General features: G+C 32.6%; 1 protein-coding gene across 2 annotated transcripts in view; it reads left to right on the forward strand.

Moving 5' to 3' along the window:
* PSPC1 (paraspeckle component 1) overlaps positions 1-17,376 on the forward strand; it is a 105,379-nt gene that overhangs the window by 54,326 nt on the left and 33,677 nt on the right. For both annotated transcript variants that reach the window (XR_009250260.1, XM_058690546.1), the window contains exons 7-8: positions 12,133-12,190; positions 15,762-15,931. Coding sequence is in view for 1 of the 2 variants with exons in the window: in XM_058690546.1 (XP_058546529.1) it covers positions 12,133-12,190; positions 15,762-15,931 (228 nt within the window). In the remaining variant the exon portion in view is untranslated. The remainder of the gene's footprint in view (positions 1-12,132; positions 12,191-15,761; positions 15,932-17,376) is intronic.

Consider the following 17,376-nt stretch of genomic DNA (forward strand, 5'->3'; position numbering starts at 1 on the left):
TGTTCCCTTCTCTTGATCAGCATTGCCAAATTTGACCTATTTAATCAGCCACTTCTTTATGTTAGTCTTTTTTCCTCCTCCTTGAGTGGGCATTGTTTCTCTTAACTGATTTACTTACAACCCAGCTTTCTCTGATGTGCCATGTACAAAACTCAAAACAGAAACTCTAGCTAGTAATAAAATTTCATTAATAGATGTTGGCAGAGAGAACTGATGATAATCATTAATTACTAATAAGTAGGTACAAATAACATTTTCTGAAATGATCTGTGAATTTTTGAGAGAAGTTGCCATTTTGTGGTTTCCACGTGGCTATTATTCCTCTTCCTATAAATTATTTAGCTCTAATAAATCATTTGATTTTATTGCAGAAGAAGATTATTTTTTAGAAGTCTAAATACCTGAAGCATTCAGAAAAAGGACATATTTTACAAGGGATTTTTATAGCATCTTCATTATTCTGTGGAAATAACAGAAGAATTATTTGCTGTAGAGCTTGGTGTCAGATTTAGGTGTGACCTAGGGGGGCAGGTTAGTACCTATTGCTGTTATAATAGTAGCTCAGTTACAGTGGTTTGGGCATGATGATGATGATGATGATCAAAATTATAGCATTTACATTGCAGTGATCTCCCATATAATGTTCTAGTTGTGACCAGTGTTTTTATTGTTAATGTTTTCATTTATTTTCTAAAATAATTTAATGTGTTTCTTACAGTGAGACAAGAACTTTTCTCAATATTTGGGATGGAGCGTAATTGGAACTTAGACTTATGCTTTTGTAGTCCAGTGAATACAAAAATCAATATGTGTTTATGTATGTTATGTTCATATATACTTTGGAAGTGATCGTTAGAATTTTGACGATTGGGGGTATTTGGGTTGAAGAAATGTATCACTTTTAACCAGCTGTTGACATCTTTGATCACTTCTCAAAAGGATTTTTTAATAGTTTTAGTATTACCTAATCATTTGTAGGGGAAAACCTCAAGAATTTTCAACCAAACTAGGACAACTGAATATAGGTACTATTTAAAGTTACTTTTTTTTACAGCAGGCATAAAATGGGCAGTCTCTTGCAAACCAGGATGTATGGTTATCTTAATCATACATTATGATTACAAATAATGGTTTTTTCTTCTTCTGTTTTATCATTCATATTTAAAAGTCTTCCAAATGACTCCAAAGGGAAATGCTTACTGAGCCTCTCTTAAACTCTATACCAACTTTACCAGAGGATACTTTATTGTACTTAATTATTTTTATGTCATATTAGATGACTAGTGTCTTTTTTTGTCTTAACCTTCCATTAGAGTTTCAGAGAGGCTTATAATCCAGAAAAATTTCTTTATCTCTTTTTTTCTCCTGGAGAATGTCTGCATACACTTAGTGCATGCATAACCTTCTGTTACTACTCACCTCAGCTGTATCATTTTAATAATGATTCTTTTTTAGTACTTACCACATTGCATTCTAATTATTTTCTGACTTTGTTGTCCACTAATTGATCTTTCATTGAGTTTTTGAGTTTGAGAGTGTTGCATTTGTCATATTGTGGTTACTTAGATGTAAACAGAGAATTAAATAGTTTGGTGTCGTATTTTTCAGATACCAGTGCAGCTTAGTCACATGGTTTTCAGTGTTGTTTATGGGCCACTGTACTTTGGTATTTATTGAATACTAATGTCTCATGTTAAACAACTGTAGTTTTGAAACGATTGGTGTTAAGACTATTGATGTATTTTTGTAGACTTCATAATGGAATCCCATAATGAAGAGTAAGTTTTTAAAAAACAGTCAAATAACAATTTTTGATGTTTGGTTTTCAGTACACCTAACTATTCATCGATCTCACTTGGATATCCCATCAGAGTGTTAGACTTACAGAAGGATTTTAGAGGTTTCCATTTAGTAAGAAAATTTGGTCACTGTTTTTACTGTGTTCAAAGTGCTGAGTACCATAGAGGATACAGAAGTGAATCAAGTTGAGGATTAGGTCTTTGAGTATTTTATTTATTTTGTTAAAAAAAATTTAATGTTTTATTTATTTTTGAGAGAGAGAGAGAGACAGAGAGAGACAGAGAGAGAGAGACAGACAGCATGAGCGGGGGAAGGGATGGAGACAGAGAGGGAGACACACAATCTGAAGCAGGCTCCAGACTCTGAGCTGTCAGCACAGAGCCCTATGCGGGGCTTGAACTCAAGAACTGTGAGATCATGACCTGAGCCGAAGTTGGTCAACTGACTGAGCCACCCAGGCGCCCCGTGTCATTGATTAGAGTATTGTAGGTGCAGAGTATCTGCATAGAGTGTACAGAGATAAAGCTAAAAAGTTTTGAGAGTCTAGGGGCACCTGGGTGGCTCAGTCGGTTAAGTGTCTTAACTCTTGATTTTGGTTCAGGTTATGAGCTCATGGTTCATGGATTCAAGCCCCGCGTCTGGCTCCATACTGACATCATGGAGTCTGCTTTGGATTCTCTTCCTCTCTTCTCTCTCTGCCCCTCCCCTGTGTGTACGTGTGTGTGCTCTCTCTTGAATAAACTTTAAAAATAAGTTTTGAGAGTATAGAAAGAGATTGCAAAGGGAGTGTCGAGTGCATTGAGTAGCCTCAGCACTGTTGTGGAACTTATTTGGGTGTATTTTTTTAAATGTTTTTTTAAAATTTATTATTGAGAGAGTGAGCAGGAGCGGGGAAAGGGCAGCGTGGGGGACGGGGACAGAGGCTCCAAAGTGGGCTCTGCATTGATAGCAGTGTGTTCGATGGAGCGCTTGAACCCACGAATTGTGAGATCATGACCTGAGCCAAAGTCAAATGCTCAACCAACTGAGCCACCTAGGTGCCCGAGTGTTTTTTTTTTTTCTTTTAAACTGATATGATTGCTTTATTATTCCACTGTGTTGTAGGTATACCTCATGTCTTTTCATTTGAAATGGTAAGTTCTTTGAATCGTACTTGGTTCAGAATGGTAAGACTTTTAGCTTAATGTTTACCTTTTTTGAGGGGTTGGAGAAGAGGAAAGTCAAGATTGGTAAATAGAGGTGTTTAACTAAAGTAAACACTTTTGAGATGTCAAATACGTATAATAAAACTAGTAGGAATTTTTACATATTAAATAATTTGAATTAAAAAGATTCTATGAAGACATAAAAATTTAGCTTGTTATTTCTGCTTTGTGACTTCTTAATGGAATACTTAGAAACCCCCCTTTAAGTTCTACAAGGTGATTTTAAAAAGTTTTTTTTTTTTTTTTAGGTCAGTCTCAATCTAGTATCTTCTTTACTTTATATTGAGGACATGAAGTTCTGTTGTGTCACCTGAAATATCAGAGTTTTATACCAAATTAGACTAAATAAATGTGAATGTCTATGGATAGTTATTATCTAACTGTTAGTGGCAGGAAACTTGGGTTTGTGAGCATTCTCTGCTGATGAAATGCATTTATTTCTGTTTAAAATATCAAGTAATTGAAAAGTATATGGGTAAGTTTGCCTGTACTTTGTCTTATGATATCCTGCACTATATTGTACACCACGTTTCAAAACCTGTTTTCTGGTTGTAAATTTACCATGTTTCTCAGAAGGTAACTTCTTCATTTGTCCTGTTACTGGTTTTCCTAAATTCTGCTTTTAAACAATTGATATGCTTATAATAGTAGTTTTTCTTATAAATTTGTGTTTTAAATACCTGAATTTTATTTAGTTACCACTTAAATATTTTTAAAATTACTATAATTGAACCTGTTGTTTTGAGTTGTCTACTTAAGAAAACTATGTAATTTGTTAAAATTTCATAGCTTATGGTATACTAACTACTAAGATAATTTGTTTAATACCTAGCATCACACAAAGATTCCCCATTAAATATATACTGAATTCTTTATACATTGGAACACTTGTGCTTTGTTTGCACCTTCCACTGCTTTTTTCTGTTGATGGGACCAGCTTGGAATTGCTTCTTATACAGTTTATATTTGTTCTTTTGTTTCATCTTTCATACCTTGGTCTGGCCAGTCATGTTAGTTGTTTTGACTTTGATAAGGAAATGTACTGGTTAGGAGGTTATGAGTGAAGAGTTGCAAACCAATTACCAGTATTATGTGAGCTTTAATAGGATAGTACTAAAAATACTGTGTTTGTGTTGTAGCTTATACTATCATGGATGATTTCTTTAAGAGTTTAGGATAAAATAACTAAATTTGAAGAATAGATATTCCTAATCAGTTTCAGTCTTTAAAAGCCTGTCTTTAGAGTTTGCTATGACAAGTGAAAAAAGATGATGATAATAATTTTGAAAGTATCCCTTGGATATGTGATTAAAACTCTTCTCAGCTGAATATAAATTTGTTTAAATATAAATTTATGCTCTTCTGTCTTTTGATATATGGTGGATTATTTGTAGTTAGATTTAATTAATCTTCAGTTAGAAAATCACTCTATTTATTAAAAAGCAGCAATTAAGTTTTGAATTTGACAGGTGGCACCAGAATAATCTTTTAAGATTCCTGAACCAGGCTTTAAAAATACATTGAATGAATTTAGATTCAGAGGTATGTTTTGAGGTTAACAAATGCAGTGAGCTAAGAGTGAGCCCCCCTTTTTGTATTTGTTGTTTCATTTTATTTCTGATTTGAAATTTAACAAGTAACAAAGTTTTATTTCATGACAAAAATTTGTAGTATAAATTTATATATGGAATTGATTATTCAAAAAGAAACATTAAATTTTTTTAATAGTTTTTATTTTATTAGTTTTTAAATATTTATTTAGAGAGAACGAGTTGGGGAGAGAGGCAGAGGGAAAGAGAGAATCCCAAGCAGGCTCTGCGCTTCAGTACAGAGCCTGATGCAGGGCTCCATCCTTTGAATCGTGAAATCATGACCTGAGCTGAAATCAAGAGTCGATGCTTAGCTGACTAAGTCACCCAGGTGCCTCTAAGAGACTATTTTTTACTAATTAATTAATTAATTAATTGTATTTTATTTTACTGTATTTTATTTTATTGTATTTTTATTTTATTTTTTATTTTTTTTATGAGAGACTATTTTTTAGAGCAGTTTTAAATTCATAGCAGAATTGAGCCGAAGATAGATTTCCCATATACCTCCTTCCCCTAACTTACCGACTCCTTCACTATCAAATTGACACATCCTTATCACCCAAAGACCATAGGGTTCACTCTTGGTGTTGCACAGTCTGTGGCCTTTGGCAAATATGACATGTACCCATTGTTAACACTATACAGGATAGTTTCACTGCCCTAAAAATCCTCTGTCCTCTGCCTGTTCATCCCTCTCTCCTTCCTTATCTTGGGCAAGCACTGATTTTGTTACTGTCTTTATAGTTTTGACCTTTTCAGAATGTCATATAGTTGGAATTGTAATATATAGACTTTTCATATTGGTTTTTTGGTAATGGCATTTTAGGTTACTCTGTGTCTTTTCATGGCTTAATAGCTTGTTTATTTTTAGTGCCAAGTAATGTTTCATTGTCTGGAGGTACTGCAGTTTGTTGATCCATTCACCTAATAAGGACATGTTGGTTGCTTCCAAGTTTTTGCAATTATGACTAAATTTAGTTGCTATTAACATCCATGTGCAGGTTTTTGTGCGGTCATAAGTTTTCATCTTTGTGTAAATACCAAGGTTTGTGGTTGCTGGATTGTATGTATGTATGTTTAGTTTTGTAAGAAACTGTTAAATTGTCTTCTAGAAAAGTAAACATGCCATTTATAATCCCTATCAGCAATACATTAGAATTCCTATTTCTCTACATCCTTGTCATGCTTTGTGTTGTCAGTGTTTAGGATTTTGGCCATTCTGATTGATGTGGTATCTCACTGTTGTCTTAATTTGCAATTCCCTAATGATATATGGTATAAAAATATCATTTTAACAACCACATAACTGAAGAACATTTCTCCAGTATTCAGGGGTGCAGATATCATGGAATGCATGTATTCAAATTGAGGGTAAAAAAATCACCATAAATTGTATTTATTGAAAGACTGTCTCATGTTACTTAAAAACATCCCCCTTTCTCTGTCTAGTAGTGAGTAAGTAGTATGTTTGGGAAATTCTTGTTTTTAATTACTTGAAGTAGAAATTTTAAGCCTTCCAAGCATTCTCTGTTGGTTATGTTGGAAAGTTTGCATGCAATTATTTATATCAGTGGAAACATGTCTTACTTCCCTTTTTAGTTTAAAATTATTTTTATTTTAACAGTATTGTAACACTTTTTAAAGGAGTGAATAATTTCTTGGCAAAGATACCTAGCGGTTATTTTTGTAATTTTTCTTTATACCTATTTCTTAATATTTCATGTAATTGATTTTTATTCCAGTTTTTTTCCCAGATATGTTGTGTTTGTTATATAGTGAAAATTTCAGATACTAATAGTTTGTTTATTTCTCCTTAAAAGTTTAACTAGATATCTAATAATCTTATTATTCTTTTGTGTAAACTTCTCCAGTGAAGGAAAAGATAGATTTCTAAGTGCTAAATGAAATTTATATTTAGGAATGTTTAATGATAAGAAGGTCGAATCTTGTTATTTCCCAAAACTTAGAATCTTCTCTAAAATTATATATCATTTAGTAGATTTAAATGTTCTGTATCAGTATTTTTACATCAAGAATTTTAGCATTTTCTCTATTAAGACATTGAACCTAAATGGTACATGGTGATCCCTTGTCAATCCCTAGAAGTTTCTTCAGAAGTGTACATGAAAGATGTTTACAGATTAAAGAATAATGATCCTTGTCATTCTAACAAGGATTTAGATTAATGAGTGTTAGATGAATATATTCTATCAACTCATTGCAAAGTGTTGTGTCAGTTGATACTATGTTGTCATTTCTGTAGCTCACTTTTCTAAACCTTAGGCATATAGTATAATTTATTTTAGCCTTATTTTTGTATTGTGTGAATTCTTTAAATTTGGTTATCTAAAAAAAGTAAACTACGAGATCTTTAAATTCACAGGTTGGTATCCTGAGTGTTAAGTATTAAAGGAAAAGATCCTATTTTACATAAAATAATGTTTAGTTTACATTAGTGCAGATTTTCTGCTGCTTAAATTTTCATGAGCAAATACTGACCGGAACTTAGAAGCAGTGGTTCTTAATCTCTTTGGTTTTGATGTCTTTTTACACTGTTAAAAATTATTGAAGACCCCTAAGAGCTTTTGTTTAGGTTATGTCAGTGTTTACCATGTTAGAAATTAAGAGAGAAACTTGACAGAAAATGGGTTGTAGTGGGAACAGTTGCCTTATATTATATTTTTGCAGATCTTTTTGAAGTTCCACTTTAATGTAGTGGGAAGAGCGGTATTGTTTTACTCTTTTATAAATTTATTCAATGTTTGACTTTATAGGAAATGGCTGGATTCCCATATTTGCTTTTGCATTCCATCTGTTGCAAAATGCTCTTTTGGTTGAAGTGCATGAAGAAAATCTGGCTTCACTTAGATAAATTAGTAAATGGAGATGAGTATATTTTAACATTTACAGATAATTGTGGATATTTTTGTTTAATATTACAGTGAAACTTGACAGTTTTCACTGTATTACAATCTGTTGGGCTGCCTTAAACTTTGAATGGATCTTTTACCAATGCATGATTTTGTAATGTCATATACCAAACATTACAAAAATATTGACCTATTGAGTTTGCAAATCTTCCATATTTTAATGTATTTTATTATACAAAATAAAAAACAAGTCACATTTTTAAAATATCAACCACTGATCTTATCAGAAAATGTGTACCAAACACTGTCCAAAAGTATAGCATTCCTGTGATACCTTTTGTAAGCCAAAATGGCATAAAATGAAGAAGCAGTTACCATTAATATTTATATAAAAAATGTTTTGAGGGTTTCCAGGCCCAAAAAATAACCCCTTAGGCTTCTCTGAAACCTTAGGACACATCTTGGTAGCTGATGCACAGAATAAGTCAAGTTAGAGCACAGATGTTCACAGATACAGGCAGCTTGGTGTTGAGATGTTGAGTCTAGTTCCCAGGGAAAGAAAGAGCTTGGTCGTGCCAGTCTTGCTGCTCTAGGTTTGTGCTGCCTCTGAAATTGCTTGCTGCAAAACACACTGAACTTTATTTTTACTTTTTGCCTTTTTTCCATAAAAGTGAAAATATTTGGATGTTGTTTGGTTAGCAGAAACACTACAAGTGTAGGTGTCTCATAAAAGCTAAGTGGTGTAATGCATGCACACTTTCAAAAAGCAAGGAATACCTGTACACAAGTCAGTAACCATAGTTTGTCAGATGACATCTTGTTCAGTTTGCATCCCAGTCATAAGAATGGTTTTTCTTGAAGAAGAACCACCCTATTTCAGAATGCAAGCAGAAATGCTTTATGTATATATCTTGTTTTCTTGCATAGATTATTAAAAAGGCATGTGGTGGTTTAATACTCATTTTAACTGCTTCATCTAGGTACTCATCGTTGAAAATTTAAAACTGCAGTTTGTGTGTGAAGAATACAGTGATAGTTACTAGTAAAAATTGAATTGAAGTGCCTTAATTTGTGCTAAAATCTCAACATTTTTGCCTGTCATTGCTTTTGCATCATCCACACAATAGTTGATAGACTGAAAAGCCCAACTAGATAAGAGTCTTATATCCATGTTCTAGTGTTTATTTTTTTATTATATATTTTAATTTTTTAATTTATATTCAAGTTAGTTAGCATGTATGTTCTAGTGTTTAGTAAGACATGAAAAGTTTTGAATTTGTGTGCTTCCTGAAAAAGTCTTGCGGACTCAGTACTCACATCAACCACACTTTGAGAATCCACTGTTTTAATGGAATGCTGCTTTGATATGTGGTTCTGGAAATTAGTCATATTTTACTTACTTTTGTGGTCACCTGTGAATATAAGCATAGTTCAGTGACAGGCTCAGGAATACATACCTACAATTAAAAATAAATAATGTCTTTTAAAAATTTTAATGTTTATTTTTGAGTGAGAGAGAGAGAGAGACAGACAGACAGACAGACAGAGTATGAGCGGGGGAGGGGCAGAGAGAGAGGGTGACACAGAATCCGAAGCAGGCTCCAGGCTCTGAGCTGTCAGCACAGAGCCGTACGTAGGGCTCGAACTCATGAACCACGAGATCATGACCTGAGCTAAACAGACGCTCAACCAACTGAGCCACCCAGGTGCCCCAGAAAGGCACAACTTCTTATGAACATAGAATAAGTTAAAAACCTTGCCTTTTTTAGTCTTTGTTGGAATCCTTGAAAAAAAAAATGAAGGTGCTTTGTGAAGGTGAAAACTTTATAAACTCTATTTTGGCAGAATTTCATAGGTCAGTTCAAACGAGTAAGTTATTTGACAGTGCTGTGCCTTAGTTTTATGATCTTTAAAATCAGGTAACAGTAGACCTATCTTACAGGGTTGCTATGAAGAGTAATTGAATTAATTAAACCAAATTTTTATCATAGCTTTATTATCTTGTTACAATGCAGTCTTTCAAAATTTGGTTTATATTATGCGCCAGTTATAACTTCAAATATTAGAATTCATGGAAGTGAAGGTCTTGTGTATTTCTTTTTGGATGGGTACATAGTTACAGTGAATTTCAAGTGTTTCTCACTGATATTTGATAAATCAAGTTATAATGAGAAGTTTGTCTTAATTTTCATTGTTTAACCTACCCTTAAATATAATGTGACTCTTGCATTTTACTAGAAATAAGTAGCAGTGAATTTTTAGAAAATAACAGTAACCTTAAGACATGACCTTATAGGAAGCTGAAAAGTTCTTTTGCTCTTTCTAAAATAGCTAAAAAATAATCTGTCATCTAATTATACCATCTCGTTTTCTTAGTCTTACATGTGAAGCTGTATAAAATAGTACTTGGTACTTTTCTTTAAGGAAATGTCAACAATACTAAGTATGGAATATATGTATGTTTAGTGGAAAATGCTATAATATATAGGTGTTTTAGCATAGTTATAGGCTACATTAGCATGGATTATCATAAGACATTCTGATTATCTCATTTGAAGAAAGATATTATAGAACTGGAATCAGTTTCTAATAGAGCATCAGGGAATGTTATGGCCACTGTTGAATAATTGACTTAAAATCATAAACCTAGGGGCACCTGGGTTACTCAGTCAGTAGAGCATGTGACTCTTGATCTTGAGGTAATGAGTTTGAGCCCCACACTGGGTGTGGAGAATACTTAATTAATAGAAGCTTTTTTGAAAACCTATATAGTCTCTCCAGAATTCTGCTAATGAAGGAAATGGAATAGAATAATTTAAGAACAATTTTTTAAAAGTACTTTGTGAATAATAAAGCTAAACGTTACTTTGGAAAGTGATAGGTAAAGCTGAAATTGTAAGGAGATAGTAAAGTTGTCTCCCTCCTTGCCCCCACCAGTGAATCACAGGCATCCAGTTAGCATGTCAGAATTTATAAGGGAGATTTGAAAATTGAAGTCTCAAACAGTAAGACTATCATAATTACCATGTTAGTGGCTAGATGCTGCACTTCTCATCTTTAATAGTTAAGGCAAATCCAAAAGTAAAAATACAAATGATTAATCCCTTATTCCCCAAAAATGTCATGATCAAAAAAAAAAAATCCATGTATTTTACTGTGGTGCTGAAATGGACCAGCTTTTCAGTAACAAGAATCTGCTGTAACTAATACCTGGAATAGTTTGGATATGCTGAAGCAGTCCACATTTTATCAGGTTTTAGTGATGAGGAAAGACAACTTGGTTTGATTTATTGATGATAGTATTATATGTGATCATAAAATAGTATTTTCCATATGACTTCATCAGAAATCCATTCTATAAAATACTCTAGCTCTTTTGCTAGTCAGTAGTGTCCATCACTAGCCAGAAGTTTTATGAAAAGAGACAAATCTGGTTTTTGTAAAGTTTAAAAAAAAAAACAGTCTAAAGAAAGATTTGGGATTTACATTTTCTAAATAACGTGATAAAACATTTCTTTATGATGCTGTGTGATGTTTTTCTTGTAACAGTTTCATTCAAAGTTACGTTTTGAGACATATCTATTAGGTTACATCTGGGCAGTTGATTTGCTGCTTAATGGCATTCGTCTACCGTAAGCTTTTCTTTATTTCTAGCTTTTATAGGTGCTTTCACTGGTATTTTGTATTACTAAGTGGAATTTTAAGCACATTTTAATAAAATTGCTTTTAAAAGTATAAAAAGGGTGCTTTTTAAAGATTTAGACATTGCTACAGTTGTCTCAGAATGTGTTTTATGATTGCTACATTTAACACTGATTTGATAATTGAAAAGATCATTAAATAATAGTGCAAATTTCCATCACAGTATGTTGAGTAATTTCACCTAGAGATTTCATTGAAGTTACTTCTGTGTAACTACTGGTAGTAAATGAAGTTTCTTAGAAGCAGTTGAATTTTACTGAAATTTAAAACATTTTGTAATTTGCATGACCTTTGTATCACTATTAACCTTAGCATTTTGTTTCAGAATTTGGCAACTGTGTAAGAACACTTTTATTTAGATTTCCAAATAAAGGAAGCAGTGCTATGTTGAATTTTTAATAATTGTGTGCTGGGAGACTTTCATGGCCTGTATAGGTCATATCTTGGGTACAACGATGCTTGGATATTTGAATAAAAACGCAAGTGTGTGTTACAGTATTTCTAAAATGAAAATTGTCTATAACTTTATTTTAAGTTTAGTGCCCACAGCTGTTTGTGTTGGATGTTTGAAAACATTTGCATATAAAAGGATTAACGGTCATTTCTGTTTTAAGACTTTAGTGAAATAGTGGGTCCTGGTGGTTATTAATGCTAGATTTTTTTTTTGGAATCTAGCCATTGATCTGTTGAACTAAGAACATTAAAAACATCTGTGGTAGATTTTATGTAATCTGACAGTATAATCTAGCAGTGTAAACTGAATGCTCTAAGCACTGTGGCATATCGAACCTGGGAGACCGAAGTTCTTTTCAGGTTTATTAAGTAAGTGATGTTGGAAAATTTTAATTTTTTTTTTTTAATGGAAAGTGATGTCCCAATTTATTCTTTTCTTTCTGATTTTAGATGGGAAATGTAAAGTCATAAGATCGATAGGTTGACTGTGACAACTATGCTTACTTACAGAGAGAACAGGAAATGAGAATGGGTGATATGGGTCCCCGTGGAGCAATAAACATGGGAGGTAGGGATCTGAAGCAAAAGTCTTCTGTAACTTGTAATTCTTTGGGGAACTGTACATGCTGTTTGTGGTATCTACATATCAGTAACAGTCTAAAATTTGGAACCAACATTTGTAACAGTGAAATCTCATATATTTAGTAAGTTGAAAAAAATAGAAGTACATTAAAAACAGTGTGCCTAAAAACACCATTTTCATTTTGTTTACTTGACGGCTAAGGGTATATTATATTTTAATAGATTTAATGAAAGAAACCTGTAACCAGGTTTTGATACAACCTGAAACTTGTTCAGTCATTGCATGGTGTAATGCAGCTATGTTGTTGCATTTTTTAAAAATCAAACTTCATGTTTTCAAATTGGCTTTTTTACCTTAGAAATTGATAGTTCTTGACTTTGTAGTTTCTTTAAACTTTTTGAGACTATTTTATAAATTTCTATTGGTAAGGTAACCTTTTGTGTAACTTTGGAGTTATTTTTTATTCATTTTACTGAATGTTTAACTTATTTTGCCGTAACCTAACATATTGTGCACAGAAGTACATTGTTTGGAGGCATCTGTGACATGTCAAGGAAATGAGATGTGTCTTACACATCTAGGCTAATGCATAACTTTAGAGTTGATGTAAAGGTTTTATGAAAGTGCCTACATTAACATCTCTACTAGTGAGGGATACTGTATCAAGTGAACAAGGTGAAGGGAAAATAAGTGTGGGATGTTTTTGTAGGTCTTTTTAAGTTTGAAATGTTATACGCTTAAAAGTTAGATAAACTTTTTATATATTCATTTCATATTGTCCCATAGAAGCTGTCATGAAATTAAAGTCTTTACATAACATAATGTGAAGGTTAATTACTGTAGCATTCTAATATGCATAATATATACACCCACTGAGAAAATCCTGATTGTACTTAGAATATGTGGTGTAGAGAGTAAAAAAACCTTAAAGCATCTAATATCTGGAATTAGCTTTTTCTGTGATCAACCTTTTCCCCCTACTTCTCATGCCTGTTTCTTTGCTGCTTGTAGTCAGATCATCTAAAATTGTTTATTGCTGTTTACTTGGTCACTTTTCTTACCTGCCAGTAAAAAGTTACTTAGCATTTCTGGTATACAAAGGAAGCATGAAACATGGCCCTTACTCATAAAGATCTTAATTGTGATGTTAGTTGCGATGGAAACATGAAATAATTAGTGAACAAAGAATACAGAAGTTCTTCAGGCTTCGTTCTAGTACATAAATTCTAGAGGCACAGTTGAATATATAGTAATGTACAAGAAGTTCAATTTTAAGTCTTTTTCAAAGTAAACCATAGAAGGTGTGTAATACAATCCAGGTGCTTTTAAGAGTTGTAAGTGTGAGGTTATGGATTGTAGGTACCTTGAAATACCATTATAATTATTAGGTTGCTGTGAACATCAGAAACAAATGAATTATTTCTGATGTGCAGAGGCCTTGAAAACATTCTGACTGCTTGATTAGCAACTTTATCAGAAGAATAATGAGAATATACTTTTAGATTCCTTAAGAATTTAAGAGAATTAAAAATTTTTAGGGCATTTTATTTTACCAGAGAACCATATTACAATTGATCACTTTCTCAACTCTCCTAAAATCCAGTCCATTTAATTTCCTCCTTTTTACATTTTATTCAATCTGAGACTTTATCCTAATGGTTTACTTATGAGTCATTATCATTCAGTTGAATGTCACTGTCAAATCAGTAAATTGTCATGTCCTACGAAGTTATGTTGATGGAATGTGGAAATAGACTTTCTGGTGTATCACCAGTTTATCTACCAAGGAAATCACAGATTATAAAACTGCTTTTCAGGGGACCAGATAATTCTAACATTTCTTAGATCTTTAAATTTAGTTTAATATAGCTGTGTGATAGAAAGCTTAATTACTAGAAATAATACTCTAATTATTGATAGTTGAAAATGTTATTTTTGATTTTTTTATTGTACCCATAGTTGTATAGCTATATTTGAATCTTATAACAGTTAACATTTTATTAAAAAGAGAAGTAAACCTAACCCTTGATGTGTTCTTTTAGGGAAAGTTAAGATTCCTTACAGATAATGTCTCCATTCTTCCTCATTTCCATGTGAGAGACGTTGTGGAAATATTTTTTTAAATTAAATTTTATTTTATTAAAAAAATTTTTAAGGTTTATTCATTTTTCAGAGACAGAGAGTGGGGGAGGGGGGAGAGGGGCAGAGAGAGAGGGGGACACAGAATCCGAAGCAGGCTCCAGGCTCTGAGCTGTCAGCACAGAGCCCAACGCGGGGCTCAAACTCAGACTGTGAGATCATGACCTGAGCTGAAGTGGATGCTTAACTGACTGAGCCACCCAGGTGGCCCAAGATGTGGGATTCTCGTAAAAATTTTTATTTATTGCTCTGCTGAGGGAATAGAAATATTCTTGGATAGGTAGTGTAGATTTGTCATCAGGAACATTTTGGGATTAAGGAAATAATCTTCCCTATGCAGTGGCTGGGTTCCTGGGGATTGAGTTGAGAAAGAGTCAGTAGCATATATTGCCAGGGACTGGTAGGGAGTAAGAATTTTTCCTCACAGCTGCTCCCTAGGCTCAGTCATCTGTAGAATTCAGCTGCATTAAGATACTGTGTAGAGTTGTGGGTTTGAATGAAAATGTCAACTCTGGTTACATTGTGTTTTTGAGAAATTGAATTCTGAGTGTCATAAAATTGACCTATCAAACGAAATACTAGAAGAAAACTCTTAAGTTAGAGTCAGTCTTTGTTACGAATTTTTGATGAAAAAACGTATGAGTACTTTAAAAATAACAAAATTCAAAGTAGATACCTAAAAATGTTGTATTTGAAACCATTATAAATATAGTGTTACAGCTCAGCCACTATTGCAATTAACATGAGGCCAGGTGGATATCTTTTTGATGAAAAAATTTGAAGTATATCTAGTTGTCCCCATTTCCAGAATTTTAGCATGTCAAAAAAATTTCAAATAGCTGTTAATATTTATATTTGGTTACAGTTGCTTTTTAAAAATAAGCTTTGTCATGATGAGCCTTTTTTTTTTTTTCTGGTTTAGATTGCCTATTTCTACATAAAGTTAAAAAACAGTACCTCCTATAGTTTTGGGATATATTCAGTAACTTACATAAAAGTCAAGAGGTTAGTTTTAGTGAACTTTATATATTTATTCGTAGTTTCCAAAGTGCTAATCCTTTGCTGTTAATGTAAACTGGTAGAGTATAGTCACCATTGTAAGGGAGTAGTTGGTTAAAAAGCAGACTGTAGCAAGTAATACTCATATTTTAAAAAAATCTTTCAAGCTTTGACAGTTGCAGATATCCTGAAATAATTAATAGTTGTTTCACTTGTTTTGTGTACATTTGATTTGGGGATGAAAATTCTATAGTGTAGGTAATGCACTGTTACAGAGTAGATAATTGAGCATCCATTCTCGAAGAAGGAAAATGATTTTGGTAATAGTCTTGCTATATAGTTTGCATAAGTATTGTTAAATTTTTAATGTTTACTAAACTAAGATAGGACAGCTCTAAGTATAGATTGTTTTGCGTAGATGCATTTAGCCCAGCACCTGCTGGTAACCAAGGTCCTCCTCCAATGATGGGTATGAATATGAACAACAGAGGAACTATACCTGGCCCACCAATGGGTCCTGGTCCTGCCATGGGACCAGAAGGAGCTGCAAATATGGGAACTCCAATGATGCCAGATAATGGAGCAGTGGTAATGTATCATAAACATTATTTTGATTATATTCAGTAATATATACTTTTCTGCCCCAAAGGTAACTTCACACTTAACATAATTTGGCATCATTTATTTTGGCGGTAAAGATCAATATCCACTGAAGAAAAAGTAATTTTGTGCAGTTACATGTTGACTTATGTGAAAGGCAATTTTTAAGTATCACAAGAATTAGGATTACCAATCATGGTATGCTTTTGTACTTAAGTATATGGCCAATATACATTTTAATTATAGTTATTTTTATATTGCTTTTAGTTTGTATCCACCTCTTACCAGTATTCAATGTAAAGGTCAAGATTTTAAGATTGTGTTCTTTTTCCTGTGTGTAGACTCCTTACCTTTGGTGGGGAATAAAACTCCAGTATGTGTGAAAACACAGTTTTCTGTAAATATTTTTTAATAACAAGATTACTTATGATTCATTTCAGAGAATTTAACTGTAAAATAAGGTACTTTAAGGTTGTAAAATATATTTTAAATTACACTTTGCAGTCTTACAGGATTACTAATTATATTTGTTATAAAATTTAAAGTATACAGTTTTATGTGTTGGTTTGAGAGTGTGAAGATATCTTTGTGTGGGTTAAGTAATTATAAAAGCAAAATTTTTCAATAATAGTTGTTATTTTGAGTATCAGTAGCAAGACTAATAACTTCTCATTTCCTTTAAAGTCTGTCACTATTTAAATGAGGTTTTCTATTGGCAAAACATTGTTTCATTTGGTTTTTGTTAATGGTTGTTCTAAATAGCATTTAAAGGAAAATTGGTAATGAGTGTATACTTTGAAAGGCAGTTTTATTTTGGAACTACCACAACATGTGTTAAGGCGCCATTGCTACTAAGAAAGAAAAAGCACTGCCAGTTAAATTCAGAAATGCCATTGACTGTAAATCCATACTGATTTCAGAGATATTAAAAGTGAATGTGTGTCTTAGGATTGACGGATACAGTGTTTCATCATTTTAAAATTTATTTACTTTAAATGCAAATCTTTAAACATTTTGGAAAAATTGGACATGGTAACAGTTTTTTATTTTAATGAGTGTATAGAGAGATAGAAAAGCAGTGCCATAATATCTACTGTGATCAGATGGCGCATAATTAGTATATTTGTTTCCTTCTCTGGAGGCTTTATTTTACAGTAAAATGTCTGAAAGCTAGTAAAAACTTTGCTTCGGTTAAGTTTTTGTGTGGCTTATAATCATCAGTAGTAACTTAAAGTAGTATTAACTGGCCCGTTTTTCCACCCTTCCCTCTGAAATTGTAACTGTTAACTTAAATATCACCCTTGATTTTTTTCACAGTGACATTTTACTACTGCATGTAGGGAGTTCTGTTCAATCTTTGAGATTAACATATGTGGTTATTCTTGTAAAGTTTTCCAAAGCAAAGAATTCAGACATTTAATTGTGCTATTAGT

This window comes from Neofelis nebulosa, chromosome 1 (genome assembly GCF_028018385.1).
Source record: "Neofelis nebulosa isolate mNeoNeb1 chromosome 1, mNeoNeb1.pri, whole genome shotgun sequence".
NCBI classification, from domain to species: domain Eukaryota; kingdom Metazoa; phylum Chordata; class Mammalia; order Carnivora; family Felidae; genus Neofelis; species Neofelis nebulosa.